The sequence below is a fragment of the Colletotrichum truncatum genome, assembly GCF_014235925.2.
Source record: "Colletotrichum truncatum strain CMES1059 chromosome Unknown Contig_0001, whole genome shotgun sequence".
In the NCBI taxonomy this organism is placed as follows: Eukaryota; Fungi; Ascomycota; class Sordariomycetes; order Glomerellales; family Glomerellaceae; genus Colletotrichum; species Colletotrichum truncatum.
This window is the reverse complement of record NW_027222398.1, coordinates 4,868,759-4,885,019: the sequence shown is the minus strand read 5'-3', so window position 1 is coordinate 4,885,019 and position 16,261 is coordinate 4,868,759. Positions and strand designations below refer to the sequence as shown.

Sequence of the window (16,261 nt, the reverse complement as noted above, 5' to 3'; positions counted from 1 at the left end):
CAGGGGAAATATTTAGATAAATACAACCGAAGGGGTCTCTATTAAACTGTGACCATATCTGGAAAATCACTGCCAAGATCTTTGCTCTGGCGGTGCTTGTTATAATTTTGATAACTCGAACTGTGACAACATTTCTTCTTCGGCGTAACTTATACAAACGCAAGCTATTTTCCCCACGGAAAATCGCGTTTTGGTACCTAATCGGCCAAGCCGACGAAGCACTCAACTATTAGGTCGACTGAATCATTTTACTTTCACGGCACCCCATTCTGAACGGTGACCTGACCAAATGGCTCAACCGCACCCCCTGAACAGCGATCCCGATCGCTTGCTTTTCGCGTATGTGCTCCAGCGGCTAGCAAAGAATATAACCTGACTAACCTTTCACTCCTAGTTACTGGGTGCCAAATGTTTCAGGCGGCTTGATTATCAGCAAAATCCCCCAGAAAACAAACTGGGACCTCGCTAGCAACATCAAATACGCCAAGGCGGCTGAAAATGCGGGCATAGAATATGGCCTAACCCAAATCCGTTTCACTGCTTCCTATGGAGCGGCAAATCAACATGAATCTGTCTCCTTCTCCCAAGCTGTTCTCCAAGGAACAGATACCATTAAGATCATTGCAGCCATCCTTCCGGGCCCATGGAACCCTACCCTGGCAGCTAAACAAATTGCAAGCATCGACCAATACAGCAATGGCCGGATCGCTGTAAATATCGTCAGTGGCTGGTTTAAAAATGAGTTCACTGCCGTTGGTGAGTGGTGGCTCGAGCATTCAGAGCGCTATCGCCGCAGCAACGAATTCATACGTTGTCTGAAGGGGATTTGGACAGCTCCCGCAGATACTGGGTTCACCTTCGGTGGCGACTTTTACAGATACAGAGACTACAAACTCAGTCCAAAGCCGGTACAGAAACCACACCCAGAAATCTTTCAAGGGGGAAATAGTGATGACGCTAGAACCAATGGTGCTGAGGTCAGTGACTGGTACTTTATGAACGGTAACGACCTAGACGGGTTTCGCTCCCAGATCGAAGATGTAAAAGCGAGAGCAGCCAAGGTCGGCCGTGACAAAGAGGTGCGGTTTGCTGTGAATGGCTTTGTCATTGTCCGGGAGACCGAAGAAGAGGCGATCCGCGTATTACAAGAGATACAAGGCAAGGCCGATAAAGAGGCTGTTAATGCCTTCCGCGATGCTGTTCAGCAAGCTGGGGCAAGCACATCAAACAAGTCAGGCATGTGGGCTAATAGCAAGTTCGATGACTTGGTTCAGTACAACGATGGATTCAAGACAAAACTGATTGGAACAAAAGAGCAAGTTGCAGAAAGACTGGTGTTATTGAAAAGCCTGGGCATCAATCTTGTCCTAACTGCCTTTTTGCACTATGAAGAGGAAATCGAACAGTTTGGGAAGGACGTTGTTCCCCTAGTCCGACAACTTGAGAAAGAGGGGCGAGGCAAGGATGCAGACTTCGAGATTGAACGAACGGGCGATGTGTATAGAAAAAAGTAAATAAGATGAACAGACTGCCATTCTTAGATCCAATGGTCATTGAAGTGGGATAGCTTTCAGGACTCCAAATCTAGATACTTGATTTAGCACTGTCACTGGAATACTAGGTGGTATATCAACTCTCTAATGCCGTAGCTTTATTCCTCTAAATATAGTATGCCGCGGCACCTCTGCAAAGCACTCCTAAACTCGCAAGTTATCTCTGACGACATTATATCCATCCAAAACAGCTTGGGCTCTCTCTGGACTTCTTATCTTGAATTGCATTGGGAATGGCAAAGGCTCAAGGATGACGTTCGAGTTTGTAGCTTGGCTGTCAAACGTCACATCTTTACCTGTAGCAGGGCACTTTTTCAGCCCCATGTCGAAGGCCCAGCACACTGCTGCTCCCGCGACGAACATCTCGTCATCAACGAGATTCTGCCCCAGACATGCTCGCCGACCCCAACCAAAGGTGTGCATTCCCACACCGTCACGGAAGTTAGGGTAGTGGCTAAGAGGTTCCTGATAAGTTGGAAACTCCGGGTTAAGATATCTGTCTGGACGATAGTGATCAGGGTCAGTATAGTTCTCGCTGACGCGGTTGAGGTTCCTGTTGGTAAGCGTCGTTAGCGCCTTCTTCGTACATTTCATGGAGAACTGACCATTCGCAGGCGAGGATGATGGTGCCTTTTTCGATCTTGACGCCTTGAAACTCAGAGTCATTTTCGCATTGATGAGGAACGCCTGCACATATGTGTAAGTCTTCGCTTCATTTGCGTTCTTGTGAAGTTGATTGGAATCTCTCACCCAATGGGACGCCGGATCTCCATCGAAGAGTTTCCTTCAAGCAGGCTCTAACAGTCGGCAATTTGGAGAAGTCATCACGCGTTGGCATTCTATCGCCGCAGACGCTTTCGATTTCATCTTGGCATCTCTGTAGCCATTCAGGGTGAAGGGCCATACACATCAGAAAGAACTGCATAGGCCCAGATATAGTGACAACGCCCACGAGGCACTGGAACCCTAGCATACAGGCGGCAAAGTCCTCTTCCTTTTCAGTCTGCACGAGAGATTCATTGCCGCCTTTCTGTAATTGCTCAAAGTATCGGTAGGCCCAAGTATCAGCTGGCAGCTGCCCCTTTTGGTATCTCACCTTAGCCACACGGAACGACTGCAGCCACCACGCACGCTGATTTTTCTCACGAGCAGCTTCGAATTTGCGCCACGGATTGAAGCGAATGAAATCTCCCAGGTGCCATAGTGGAGTCATTGTATTCACAAGAGGGCCAGAGACGGACATTTGCGTTAGCGTCGCTATCGCGCTGTCTCCATAAGCCTTTCCTTGTGAAGCGTCGTCCCAAGAAAGACGGCTAATAATGCGACCTGTCAACTCGCGGGTGTTGCTGTGAAATTTTTCGGGGTCTATCAAAAGGGTGACAAGCCACCTCTTAACCTCGGCTTCTATGTGGCCGTAAAAGTGCTGCTGGTGCGCCGCGACCATGGCAGCGTGAACCCATTTTCGTTGGTATTTCCAAGTGTCTATTCAGATTGATAAATGCGTCTTAGTCTTCAACTTCATAGGCAGCTAAAGCCGTAGAGGAAATTTAAGAAACACCTACCATGACGATCCATCAGAGCAGAGTAGGCAGGTCCTAGTTTATGATTGATCAGAGCTTGGATCTGCGGTCTGCCTGCAAAATCATTGCCGTTTTTAATAAGGAGTTCTTGAGCCAGCTTTTCATCGGAGATGATGACGAATTTCTGCCCAAGCATGCTGGTCTGGTAAATGGGGCCGAATTCATCTGCCCATTCCTTGAGCTTGAGCCACATAGCGAATCTAGGCAGATCATGGACACGGCCAATAATTGGGTACTGTTTTGGGCCCGGGAATCTGGCAGGATTAACTTTGGCCTTGTTTTCCTCATCGGAGCTCTTTGTTATGCACCATCTCGAGAAAAGATGAAGAGAAGAAACAAAAACGCAAGGTATGACGATGACTCGAAGGTAGAAGAGAATAATGTCAAGGCCTTCCATCATGACGGGAAGGGGTGATTTCAAGTAGAATAAATGATGAAAGCATAAGAATGTTATAGGTCTTAGATTCGATGACTTGGGAGGGCAGTCTGGTACATAGATATATCTTTTGGTAGTAGTCAACGAGTAGGCGAAAGGATTGAGAAGATAAGCAGACCAGGTTAACGCTTACTTGGAAGGCTCTGGCTTCTTGATGTGGCTAATAGGGTAGTAGCAGACATAGCCTCTAATGCATGCCACGCACCACGTGCAGTTCACTGGCATGACTTATGCACGTGAGACCTGGGTCAACACCAATGAAAGTCTTATGGAGTCATACCTGAGATTCAGCTACTGACCGAAACTAATATCGATCACTCACATTCTAGCCTTCTGGACAAATACCCCGAGCAATGATCTTGATATCGTGTTTAACAGGTTTGCATTAGTGCAGGAAGTTACTTTGGTTCTGTCTGCTAGTTACCCGGGAGCCGTTTTCCAGGAATGGCAATCTTGCGTACTAACCACTTTTCTAAGTGTCATCGGGCTGTGCTGATGCCGATTTAGCCAACAATGTCTCAAGATGTCAGCGACAGGATGCCATTGTCAGATTGAAGGACTGCAGGGGAGGCAAGAGAGAACGATACCAAAATAAACAGGCGATCGATAGCAAAATGAGCATTGCATAATCAGCAACATATTATTCCTTTTTCGGGCAATCGTGCCACATAATCAGCACAATCAAAAACAGACGCGAGCTTTTTTACACAATCGTTTCGTGTTTCCATTCGTCCGCTCAAGGGATCGAAGCTAGCCAACCCCCACCATAAAGACGTTGGGGGACTACAAATAAATCTTACATTAGTGGCACCTACCTGTTCGATCTTACTACTGCACGCATTGTCGTGCATAACCGAAGGGCGGGTCAGGCCGGATGCAACTACTAGTGTGCGGCTTGAGCACGGCGGATAGTACATTGCTCCAAGCGAAGGCTGCAATCCGACTCGACAAACCCTTCATGTTGGCCTGACGAGGCCTGAAGTACAAAACGAGGAAGTTCACCACCCGACTGATCAGTTCAGGTAAGTGATTTTTTACACACTAGTACTAAGAACACATAGGGTTTATATTTGAGGTTCATTGCAAATGGACTACATCCCAGGTATCTGAGTGTGTGGGGGCTGACTTGTTCGTACCTAGATTGGCCTCGTTTGTGTGGCTGTCAGATCGATGCAAGATGACTTGTAATTTTGACAAAGCGATTCGATATACTAAGTTGACCATTCCGTATGGAAAAGCAAATCAGTAGATGCAATCGAGAACACTTCACTCTGCATAACTGGTGAGGCACGGACACTTAACGTGGGGTGGCCGTTGGAAATGGCGTAGAAGCAAGCATGTGAAGTGCAAAGGTTTTACGCTAGTGAGCATTGTCCCATGAGCAGTTGGAAGCGGGTGTGGAAAAGTCCCGCCCAAATAAGGTGGCTACAGTCCGTTGTACTAACAGCGTCTAAATAATAAATTGTGCGTGTATGTGTGTGTGTGTGTGCACACTGATACTGCAACTACTTCACTACAGGGCTGTAGGGTTGGCTTGGGTTGCGCTTGTTGCAGACGTGGGTGGATCATCAGGAGTGTCGGTCTTGGCTGGTGGCTCTTCTGTGTGGCAATCCGGCTCTGTAGGTATGCCGCCGTAGAAATCCTTCCTGTATGCGGCGTCTAGGTGAGCTTGGAAGTTGTCATCCGTAAATGGCACTTGCGTCTTCTCGTACTTAACGTCCGTTAGTGCTTCTTTGGCTGCGTCCGGGAGAGAATCCCAACTCACAAGCGTAGGCTCAAAGACGCTATCGCCGTCGGCTCCAGTGAAAGGTGAGAGAGTATTATCGTGAATCTGCATCTTGGGGTGTTTGTCCATGTTAATGCCCACATCTGAAGACTTGAATGATACGCTTCCAGCAGCTGCCGATCCCCAGCTCAAGTGGTCGGTTGTGTAAGATACACCAACAGGCCACAGAGCCGTAATATCGTCCGTCTCACAGCCCCATCGATTGATCCAGACAACAACACTGGCCCAATAGTGGCGGTGACCGTTGTTATCCCCCTCGGCCCAGCGAACCTTTGGGACGTAATAGCTATAAAGAACTCCAATACGGCCTTGACTTTCGCCGCGACGGACATAGACCTGGCTACCTTTACTGTCATTGCATCCATCTCTTCCACCGCCAGTAGGTTTCAGCCCAGCGCTTTTCCCCCCGAGGAGTCAGCCATTGGTCCCACGTACACGACAATATCCAATTGGAAAGATACATTAAGCGGCTTCGCCCACTACCCTAGGTTGCCACCGGCGTCTACAGCGGGGTAAAGATCGCAACCCCCCGATATGTGTAGATAGGGGTTGGATCGAAGCTCAATTTGTCCCTCAAACTCTGCACTGGCACTTGGAGTAAATGCGATGACTTTATCATGGCCGATTCAGTTGTGTCCACTAGCATCACCACTGCGTGGTAAAAGTAATGGCATTTATCTTGGTGAGATAGCTGGTATTCGACGTTTATTAGACGTGTGTCGCTAACCAAGAGTTTTCATATAGGGACACGGCCAGCAAGATGGGGCGGCTCTCCGATAAAAAAGAACTGGTGTTGCGTTTTTAAAGCAGACGAGTATCTGTTTAATGCAGCAGCCAAAGTATGGATCCCGCAATATTATACAGGCAAAAGTCTCTGGAGCTTGAAGACCAAGGAATTATGGGGTTCCGGCGAGAAGGCAATCGCTAAATACCTGGCGGAGCTTGGATTAGATCCTGATAAGGCGTTGCACTTCTCATACATTGAGGGATTTGGCAATTCTCTGCAGATTGTGATTCCCACTAAAATGGCCAATCAGGGTACTCTGAACTTCTCTGCGCAATGTTTTGAAACCAGGAAAGAGCTACTAGATTATGAGAATGAGGTTGTTAATGTCTGGAATTGGAATATTATCGGAGACCCCGGAAGTCCTGGATAGAAAAAGTGCGCCTGAAGCCGGGACCCGAACCTCCAAAGCGAGGAGATGGCGAATTGTGCGACCGTCTAAAACAGAAAGAAGCTATCTATGGTTTACTAAACATAGTCTGATTGTTACCATAATAAAAACTCTCTATGAATGAGTCACATGGTTTTTGATCTTAAGGGTATGCTTTGTCGCGATGAAGTGATCAGCTTGGAAGGGTCTAACATAAGCAGCATTTCCATAGATATTGTTGCGCGAAGCCGTGCGTGGCGCTGTTTGTATCCTCGATTACCGGCGATGTTCTGGTTTTCACAAATCTTGATCTTTCTCCTCGGCGAAGTTGAGGCATGGGAAGCTTGTTTAAAAGCGTCATTTTATAACTCTGGAACCATGCTAGAAACTTGTGGCAGCCAAACAGTCAAGGCTTGGCAGATGAACGATCAGAAAGCTACCTGGATCTTCATAACTCCAACGACCATTTTTGTACTGGATGTGGTGTTTAGCAAGAACGATTATTCTGTAATTGTCTGCGCCAGAGATGGAAAGATTCCGAAGTGACCGCTTCTACATGCAATCAACCTCGGGACTCTAATAGGACCAGTAGTCGAGACTAGTATTAATAACCCCTTAGGATTTCCTAGCTTTTACAGTATGTTATTTTGCATTCCTGGTGCACTATCCTAGTTGTAGAGTCTTATTTCCCTTTTTCGCACCAACCTCCCGGTGGATGTTTGCCTAATGCTATGCACTTCTGAAGAAACAAAGGCTCGTTAATGTCAATTATGATCCTGCACCTAGTAGGGTAAGGGCCAGCTAATAACAGAAGTTTTACATGTTAATCACCGAAAGATCCTACAGAAATTAAGATCGGCTCCGAGCTTACCGACGCCTCCATATATGGGGCAGGCTTTCTTAGTAGCATCCGGGTCACTAGTCTGATAATCTTTCGTGACATCACCGCAGTAACAGTTCTTGACATCGTCCAGTGGAACACCGTAAGCTGCCGGGGCAGTGGCGACAAAGTCAATGAAGCCCCTATGTGGAATCTTAGTAAACTAGGCTGTCTGGCATGTAACATAGCGTGCAAAAGGTTAACGAACATCAAGGCAGCAGCAGTTTTGAGACAGACCATAACGCTTGACTTGGTCATAAATAGTCATCGCTAATATAAATAATTCAGCTTGTAAAAAATACTACATCTCATGCCGTAGGTAACAAAGTGTTGCATGCGCAGTATTTATATCCCTTCAAGACTACATGGCTGTCACGGCTCCACTTGGACTATTGCGGGGACAGGTGAGATATCACACACGGACCGCCGATCTTATAAAGTGTTATTCTGGTAGAGTTGTGAGATGGCCATCAAGAATAGACACCGCGTTAGTATATTAACGTTAACGTTGGCGTCATCATGGTTTGCGTTTGGTTCGTTGTTTATACAACAATCTCGCCTGTATTGTGTTATAGACCTAGGCTAGCAGAGAAACTGGGGTGAAGACGCCATCTCACTAAGAGCGGAATAAATTTTATTAAAACACTTTCTCTACTAGTTCTAAACTATAAAAAGTACACACATCCTATGAGCGCGCCTCACAGCACTAGTTGCTTATAACTAACAGGAAATATATTTTATACAGTTTCCACAGCAAAGTAATCCTATCCCACTGGGTTGAACTCTATGTAAGAGGTCTAATTCAATAGACCCAAATAAATACAGCATCTTGTTTCATCACTATCGCATAGCGGCTTCTAGCAAGAACTATTGGCGACAATTACGTAAGTAGTTGAAAGGAATGGGCCAATCTTCTCTTGTGAGAGGAGACACCTGGGATTCGAAGTCTCCTGTTTTCGGCAGTCATTATAAGAATCAGAACAAAAAGGCCATACATTTGTAGATAAAATAGTCAAAGAGCATAACCCCCTGTTTGCGAGCATATTTCTCTCGTTAGACTGAGCCTATGATTAAATACAACGGCTACAAGACTTAGGGAACAGAGATAACTACCTACTCTTGATAAGAATTATGGTAGAAAATCTGTTACACTATTAAATTGTGTCACGAACCTTCAGATCAGGATACCTCCAAATTGACTCTGGGGGTGCTCCTAGCTTCTGCTCTCAGGAAAGCTATTGGCCCTCGCAACGAAGACAATGCAGTATTCAAACTCTCTAAACTTACGGCTTCGCACTTCCGCCCTTATATGGACCTTTAGGTTTACTAGGATCTTCTGCTAGTAGGACTGGGAGAGGAGATAGCTCGAAAGGTATGTTCAAGAACCGCGTAATAAAAACTAAACTGTAACTGCCACTTCCTGTGACAATCCAACCCCACTCCCCAACGGGTCCATAGAACTGACTCATTACTTCTGAGTGCCCTTACAAATAGGTTTGTAGCCTTTTGTAGACCTGGCTATGCCTACGGAGAACGAATGGCCTTTTAAACGTCCTTGAAGTGAATTTGATATGTATTGTTTCTTATTTGTTAAGTAATCTCCCTGGAAATAACTTTTCAAATTGACAGTAACCTTCGTCTATAATGTCAGCTAATTTTTCAGGTCTGCAACGGTCTTAAATGGACTTGGATAAACCCTTGGCTGCTATTAGGCATCCTCCTGGTTAAGTTGTATAAAGGAGAGGTAGTACCGCCACCTCTATACGGTTCTAGTTCTAGTACGTCATATTAAAAGTATAACGCGTTGCAGTGGTATACATAATGCTACGACCCAGTTGGGTATTGGCTAGCGCAGCTCTGTAGTTCAGAATAGGGGACAGTTGTAACGGATTCGTCATTACAAGCTTTGTCTTTACGCCATTATTAGTTACCCTGACCTGCTTATAGTATATAAGTATTACGACCTAATATCTACTATATCTTAGATACAACTCGGAATCCACCCTATTTAGCGTAGTAGAACTGCTTGGAGAGATTTTATAGGGAAGACGTACTGAAGCGATGTTAAGGTATTTTAATATGCGGGCTGGTAGCGGTTGAATAGTATACATAACTACACCCACAGCTCGTCTTATAAGCCTTCTGGTCAGTCGGAGACTGCGCACTTCCACAGGTTGGCCTAGCTCGATCGGAGAGGTTTGGGATCCCCAATACCCCGAGTCTTTTCGCAGCGTGCTATTTGATATCCTCACTCCTCTAAGTACCAGAGAGGAAACACAGTTATGCTTTACTCTATAACGCATACCTAAAAATATACGTACTGAGGCAATATGCGAAGGCTGACCCAAAACCTGCTGGCTTTCCTGTCGAACCGCTCCTGGACTTATGCCTGCTGCCACTTCGGCAACTGCCGAAGCTACCGAGTAGAAGGTCCTCTCGTTTGTCCGAGCTCCGATTTCCTCTATTCTATTGATGGCGCTCATCTGGGCTGAAATACGCGCATGTCTTCAGAAATTTGAGGCGTAGTCTATCGTAGGTACCACAGCCGCCATAAGAAGCTATCATGCCGCAGAGTGAGACAAGCCCTTGAGTAGTCTGAGCTCCAACCCCTCTTTCAGGTCATTAGTTGCAGCCCTTGCGATATGCTGGGTAAAGCGGAGTCTGCTGGTCACTACCACGCCCGGGATCTTCACCTGATCCTTAGGCCGCATTGTGTCCCATATGATGTCGAACGTGGAAAAGTCCTGTGGCCGTCTTGTTTGCTTCGAAAGCCGCCCCGCTTCGCCTCACCCAGTCGTGTGCCATATCAATAATAGCTTGGATACCTTCTTTGTTGGCCTCCGGGTGATACTCTAGTAACCCATGCCGTTAAGTTGTCCAAATACTAGTGCGCCTCTATTCTTATTGTTGATCTAGAGCTAGACTAAAACGTCATTAAACAAGAGAAACAGAACAGGGAATAACAGCAAGCTCTGAGGTAGCTTATCCTGAGGCAGGGAGCAGATCTGAGAGCCCTCGCCGTTTACCTGGATAATAGCTGTCTGTTTAGAGCAGAACGCATCTGCCCACTTTACTAGCTTTTCCGGGATCCGTCATGCTTTAAGTCTTTGAAGGAGCCTCTCCTTATATACTCCATTATACGCGCCTTTAATATCAAAAACAACCAGACTAACGACTTTTCTCTTCCTTTATGCTCCATCGTTGTATTTATACAGCAGAACCAGCGTCTTATCTGCTGGCTACTATTTCCGGGCCTCGAAGTGGCTCGTGGACAGGAGCCCGTATGTCTCGAACGCGTATAATGCTCTCTCGGCTATCACCGACTCAAGCACCTTTTCCAGAGTCGACAGCAACGAGATAAGCCGCAAAGCCTTCGCTGTAGTATAGCTGTCATTATTCGATTTCTTCAGCAAGATAATCTTCGCGTGCCTCCATTAGTCAGGCAGCTTTCTGTTTCGGCCAGCTAGGAAATCTACCCAATTGTATCACCACGTCAAAAGGAAAAAGAAAGGGAAAGCAAATCAGAGTATATGGCTACAAAACAGTTTGAAGAACAGAGGAAATGCATTTATGACGACTAAAACGTATGCTTTTACTAGCCTTGGAGAAAAGAGCAAATCATGTTCATTCGCAAGTCGTAACATTCCTTGTGGGACTGGGATGAGGTGTGAACAAGCAATCAACCACTTACAGTCAGCCGGATGAGTAGGAATTTGGCATCTGGGTTCTTCCTTTCATTTTCTAAGACGATGTTCTCCTTGGGATCAAGTATCACAACATCTATTGGTCATTAGTCTAAAGCTTGGTCCTGCCTAATGGCGCAGTGGTTGATAAGACGTAAGATTGCGCTGGAACACTCCACCGTTTTGGCGTAGACACACTAGGTGTACACACTGATATTTGAATTTGATGGAAAATAGCAGCTTGTGAAGGCTTAGTTTTGCACCAACTGCCAAAAGTATATGCTCGTTACTAGCATGACAACCAGTGAATGAGTTATGGGTAGTGTTCACCACCATACCATGATGTATGACTAATTAGATAGAAAGAAGCAATGGAAAGTAGTTCAAATCATATGCTTTGGCGCATGGTGATTCACCACATGGCCTGCCCGCTGATATCCAGATAACGCAGAATCCCAACAGCCCACCGAACCGCTCCTTAACAAACGTCGACCTCAGAACGTCCCAGACTTGCTAATCTTTCAACATGTCTGTTGGATGTCAAATATTACAGTAGGTTTCTATGAAGTGGATTGGTTTAGATCATTGGATATTTATAGTTGCGATACTTACACCACTTGACACAGCAGGCAGCGGTGCCACCAGAGATCTGGGCGCAGCTCCAGCCAGCAAAACAGCCCTGGAAAGCGCAAGTGAATTTGCTGTCATAGCAAGCGCCAATCTCCTTGGGCTGCTGGCGAGCCTCAATCTCGGTGGGAGCTGCGGCAGCAGTGGCGGCCAACATGCTGAGGGCAACGGTGAGGTACTGGGTCGACTGGAAAAGCATCTTGGCGACACGGGCTAAAGGAGCTAGTTTAAAAAACAAAAAGATATTTCAATGAAAGTGTAGAAGTGTACCGTAGCTGGAAGGACTATGTTGAATGGAATGAAAGCACGTATGGATTTTAGACGATGGCGGCAGATGGTCTTTATAAACAAGTCTTTTTCTATTCAATACCAGGGTGAATCTTCTTCCTGGAATTGTTGATAGTGCTTTTAGAGCATCGAAACTTTGCAAAACATATCTACATTCGAGTTTGCCAGTCAGGCTCTGGTCTGATGACCCACATCTCATCTGAACATTCTCTCGACTCGAAGTCCAAGCGAGTCAGTGAGACTAGGAAGTTGCGCAAACTGTGGAGGCGACGTCAGCTCTTGGCATCTTTGCCCCGCTTCGTACATTAAGTGACATTATAAATAGGCAAGTGGTCTCATTTGTTAAAGACAGTGAGTATGAAGATCACTCACGTAGCCAAGCGACCATTGAGAAGTACTTAATACATAGGAAAGAAGTTGGTTCCAAATCCTCTGCCCCAGTCTCAAATGGTGAGAGCTTGAAAGTCGAAGACATATCAAACGCTATACCTTTCGTGCATTTGTAAAGGAGGCACTTATTGAAAAACGACGCCGAACAAAATGAATCTCGGGGTTGCATTCAAATAACCTGCTTATAGTAACACAACCAATCGCACACATTAGGGGAGTCATTTGTGGTAACTGGACTTATCCAGCATTACTTGATGCATTATTATTCAAGTTCGGAGCTTTCCGTTGAGCTATACCAGAATCATACCGACAGCGAACCCCTAGAGAAAACTTTGATCTCCATGTTCAATCAATTGATTAAGCTTGATTGGACAGCAAAGATTCTTGACTGATGATGTAACACGTTAACCGCCGTACTTGCGGGACAGTTTGTTAAGACACAATTTCATTCCAGGCAGCGGTAGGATGTGCGGCAGTATGAAGCGGCAGGTGCGGCACATAAACCTACCGCTTACTTGTAACCTGCTGAGTCTGGTGTAGTGCACGCAGTGAATGAGGGTTTGATGGCCGAACGTGCTGTATGTTAGCTTCCTCGGCACTGGCTTGCCAATTCGGAAACATTACGTGGAGGAGTTACATGCTAGTAAGTCAGCATTCCACGCTCTTTAAAAACCAACAATCTTTAGTCATTCAAAGGTTTGTCACCATTTAGGAAGCTGTAAGCACGAGCAGTTGCCGAATTGGTGCCCCACACATACGAAACGAGCATCTTTCCCCGGTTTAAACCCCTCCCCTAGCTTCACGGAACTTTAAACTTTGATACCTCGGTTTTGTCTTAATTGGTCTCGGCCGATAAGCGGAATTTGGTCATAGAGAATTCAAGGATGACATCAGGTCGAAGCCTATTATGAATCGTGCAGCAAATAGGACCAACCATTAGGTGGAGGTGTCGAGGGTAGATAGTCATGACTAGCCCTGAAGGTGCCTTAGTGATTGATGACCGCCAGTCTTTACAGAATATCCACATACGAGTGATTGAGGGCTGATATGAGGTGTTTTAACATAATTAAGATCGACACATAACATGATGTGCCACGGATAGAAGCGTTGTAAAGAATGATCTTCTTTTAAATTTGCAGGGAACCCTTCCAGTAAATACGAATTATGATCTTTTAACAAGTACATGTAATGTCTGGAATTGAGACCTTTCCGAAATTAAAGTGATTAGATGGCCTTACGGATGGTTGATTACAATTCGGTTTTCCAACCGACAAGATCTAAATTGGCATGCGCACCATCCGAGTTCAATTTCCTCCAAAGAACCGATTTGAACCATCTGTCCCAGGCACCACTCAACCTGCCGTTTGATTGTGAAGTCCTCTCAAGAAGCTTTCATTGGCTCTAAAAGCTTGAACTCTGGTAATTTTGAGCTCCACGTCCTTGACTCGTTGCATCTTCTGTGTTAGGCTCTTACCATTGTTTTTCTACCTTCATCCGATACAGCTGAGAGCTTACTGGAGTATTATATCAACTTCAATGGCAGAGTATTCTTGATCAGTACATCAATCCGTTGGTATGTAGCATGCTCGGATCTCAAGGCATTCATGTATGGGAAGTGCCCTTAAAGGTTGCATCAAACATCACAAAAGTTGCTACCGTTAGGTGCCAACCACGTTTCGCTCCCCCAAATCGTCAAGGAAGCCTATTCCACATGTTCCTAGGCATTCAAAAGTTTTCGTGTTACAGTAGACCTTTTTTGTTTCCCCGGGCCGAGGTTATACATTCAGGAATGGCATTTTCTTTGTAGCGGTAGAAAAAGGACGGTCATTTCCCGCTTCGGTTTCTTCATTCCCAACGGACCTTTCCGGTTAGCCTAGGTTTCTTGATACCGACCCCCTCACATCACCACCCACCAACTTGTTTCTTTTCTCCACGAACGTGCCATTAGGCCGTTGTGAGACATTCTCACAAGAAGGCCACCGACCACGCAATACCCCACAAATACAACCATTTAGCACACAGGATCCACGTCGCAAACGGTCCTTCCGAGCGCCACCCTATTGAAGTTCCCGGCCACGAGTTGCAGCCCGCCCTGCGCGACGTACGCCGCCAAATCAAACGGTACCCTTACAACCGAGTCTCCTGTACCCACGGGAGGCGGGGTGTAGTTTTCTGGTTGACGGTAGAGCAGCGACATGTACCGATGTGGGGTGAATGAGAGTGGCAGAAGGGACTGGTAATCTACCTGAGTGACGGGTGCCTGCGTGGTTATGCAGGACGGCTGAAGGTCGTAGACAAGATGGTGCAGGAATTTACGCCGAACCGGCAAGGCTGGGCCAGGGGTGTCGGGGTCGACTTGGATATAAGTGTATTTTGTCGTTGCGGGGTCGTAGCGTGGTTCGGGATCAAAGGAGATTTCCGGGCTTCGGAGGGTTTCTGGACTTTTATCAGTACCCCCCCCTGATCACTCATTCACATTATGGAGTCAACTAACGTATGGCGGCGAATTCATTCCCCAGGGTCTCAAGCTTGTCCCCATACTTCACTCGCAGCTCGATTGTGGGGTGGATGGCTGGGAGGTGGGCTGGAGTCAACCCGTGGGATTGAAAAGCGTAGCGCACTTCTGCAATACTTCTAGGGGAGAAAGACGGTGTGGGGCATTCGAATTGCTTTTTTTCAAGCAGTGAACCCCATGCCGCGGTGGTAAAGAGGGCAAGCAAAGCGAAGCGGAATGTCTTCATGGCTGTGTAGTAGTGTCAATAGGGAGTCTTTGAGTAAGTGATGCAACAACTGAAGACTGTCCGAAATAACTAATCCCATGCACAAAGCAGGTATTTTATATCGGAAAGCAAGGTCACTAGCAGGACGTCATGCTATTCCTAAAGCTATCAAGAGACATAAAGGGTCTATGTAAGTCATGGGTTCAGCCATGACGGCGTTGGGATGACCTATTCTTTGTCAAAATCAGGCGATTCCCAGCATGTTGGTGTGGCTGACTGTGGCAATAAACCTGAATAGGAAATCTCTGATCAGCATGGGCAGTTGACAGCTGAACCATACGGTTTCACTCGGGAGGCGCCGCAGACGGACTGGCTCTAGCGCGGTGTCATCCCTTCTAAACACATGCCATGACATCAATCTTAGCTTTGGTCTCTCTTGCTTTAGGGTTGTCTCTGTCATAAAAGACAACAAGTTTGTGCGACATGACAAGGTGTTCCAGACCCACGATCTACACAGCCTCTTACCGCCACGGGAAAAATACCGGTTCAGGTCTCAGTGTAGCTGACCCTATGTCTGTGACAAGTACTTGAAAAATGAGCGTTCACATTCATATTACCAAAACAGAGTGATATTTCCCTTAAGGTAGCTACATTTTCTCTTTCTTGATTGAGAGTTTCGGGAGGTACTTTCCATCTCAGGTTAGCCGATAGGGTTGGAGTAGAATGAGATTAAAAGACAAGTTAAAAGACAAGTGCTATATCTACTAGGTACTGAAGCCTATTGCGACAGAATGAAGGGGGCAGGCTTGCAAATTAGTGCGGAAAACAGATTTCGCTTCAAAATAAAGCTACTGGCTTCACAGATCTTTCCGTTGTAGCGTATCTGCTTGCGGGTGCATCAAGGGCAAGACGATGCCTGATTAGTATATGTGAGAAAGAAGAGAATAAATAAGTAGCAAACATGGCTGTTAGCCAGACTCCGTAAGACTTTGATACACCCCTAGCATCAGACATTTAGTTGGTGGCGTACCGGAGGCTAGCTGAGCGACGGCGAAAATGTACGTCAGATGGGAATACCCCCATCGGGATGACATCCAAGCCCAGAAAGGAAATCATGACGCGAAAGGTCAATTGTACTTGATGGGAAGAAGAACTACTTTGAAT

At 46.3% G+C, this 16,261-nt stretch overlaps 5 protein-coding genes across 5 annotated transcripts; 1 reads left to right on the top strand and 4 right to left on the bottom strand.

The window, feature by feature from the left end:
* Positions 1 to 289: 289 nt before the first annotated feature.
* On the top strand, positions 290 to 1,514 carry CTRU02_201364 (luciferase- subgroup; the record flags this gene model as incomplete). The annotated part of the gene is made up of 2 exons (XM_036726396.1): positions 290 to 339; positions 395 to 1,514. 2 exons carry the CDS (start codon positions 290 to 292, stop codon positions 1,512 to 1,514), a joined length of 1,170 nt encoding a protein of 389 aa, XP_036582078.1.
* A 183-nt stretch (positions 1,515 to 1,697) lies between these two features.
* Positions 1,698 to 3,530, bottom strand: CTRU02_201363 (Fumitremorgin C synthase 1; the record flags this gene model as incomplete). The annotated part of the gene is made up of 4 exons (XM_036726395.2): positions 1,698 to 2,106; positions 2,159 to 2,240; positions 2,304 to 3,035; positions 3,116 to 3,530. The coding sequence occupies 4 exons, from the start codon at positions 3,528 to 3,530 to the stop codon at positions 1,698 to 1,700; spliced, it is 1,638 nt and encodes a 545-aa protein (XP_036582077.2).
* A 1,552-nt stretch (positions 3,531 to 5,082) lies between these two features.
* Positions 5,083 to 7,629, bottom strand: CTRU02_201362 (NPP1 domain-containing protein; the record flags this gene model as incomplete). The annotated part of the gene is made up of 4 exons (XM_036726394.1): positions 5,083 to 5,280; positions 5,335 to 5,699; positions 7,381 to 7,532; positions 7,598 to 7,629. 4 exons carry the CDS (start codon positions 7,627 to 7,629, stop codon positions 5,083 to 5,085), a joined length of 747 nt encoding a protein of 248 aa, XP_036582076.1.
* A 4,020-nt stretch (positions 7,630 to 11,649) lies between these two features.
* On the bottom strand, positions 11,650 to 11,898 carry CTRU02_201361 (uncharacterized protein; the record flags this gene model as incomplete). Its single annotated transcript, XM_036726393.2, has 1 exon — positions 11,650 to 11,898. The coding sequence occupies one exon, from the start codon at positions 11,896 to 11,898 to the stop codon at positions 11,650 to 11,652; it is 249 nt and encodes an 82-aa protein (XP_036582075.2).
* A 2,490-nt stretch (positions 11,899 to 14,388) lies between these two features.
* Positions 14,389 to 15,118, bottom strand: CTRU02_201360 (phosphatidylethanolamine-binding protein; the record flags this gene model as incomplete). The annotated part of the gene is made up of 2 exons (XM_036726392.1): positions 14,389 to 14,813; positions 14,872 to 15,118. 2 exons carry the CDS (start codon positions 15,116 to 15,118, stop codon positions 14,389 to 14,391), a joined length of 672 nt encoding a protein of 223 aa, XP_036582074.1.
* Positions 15,119 to 16,261: the final 1,143 nt, after the last annotated feature.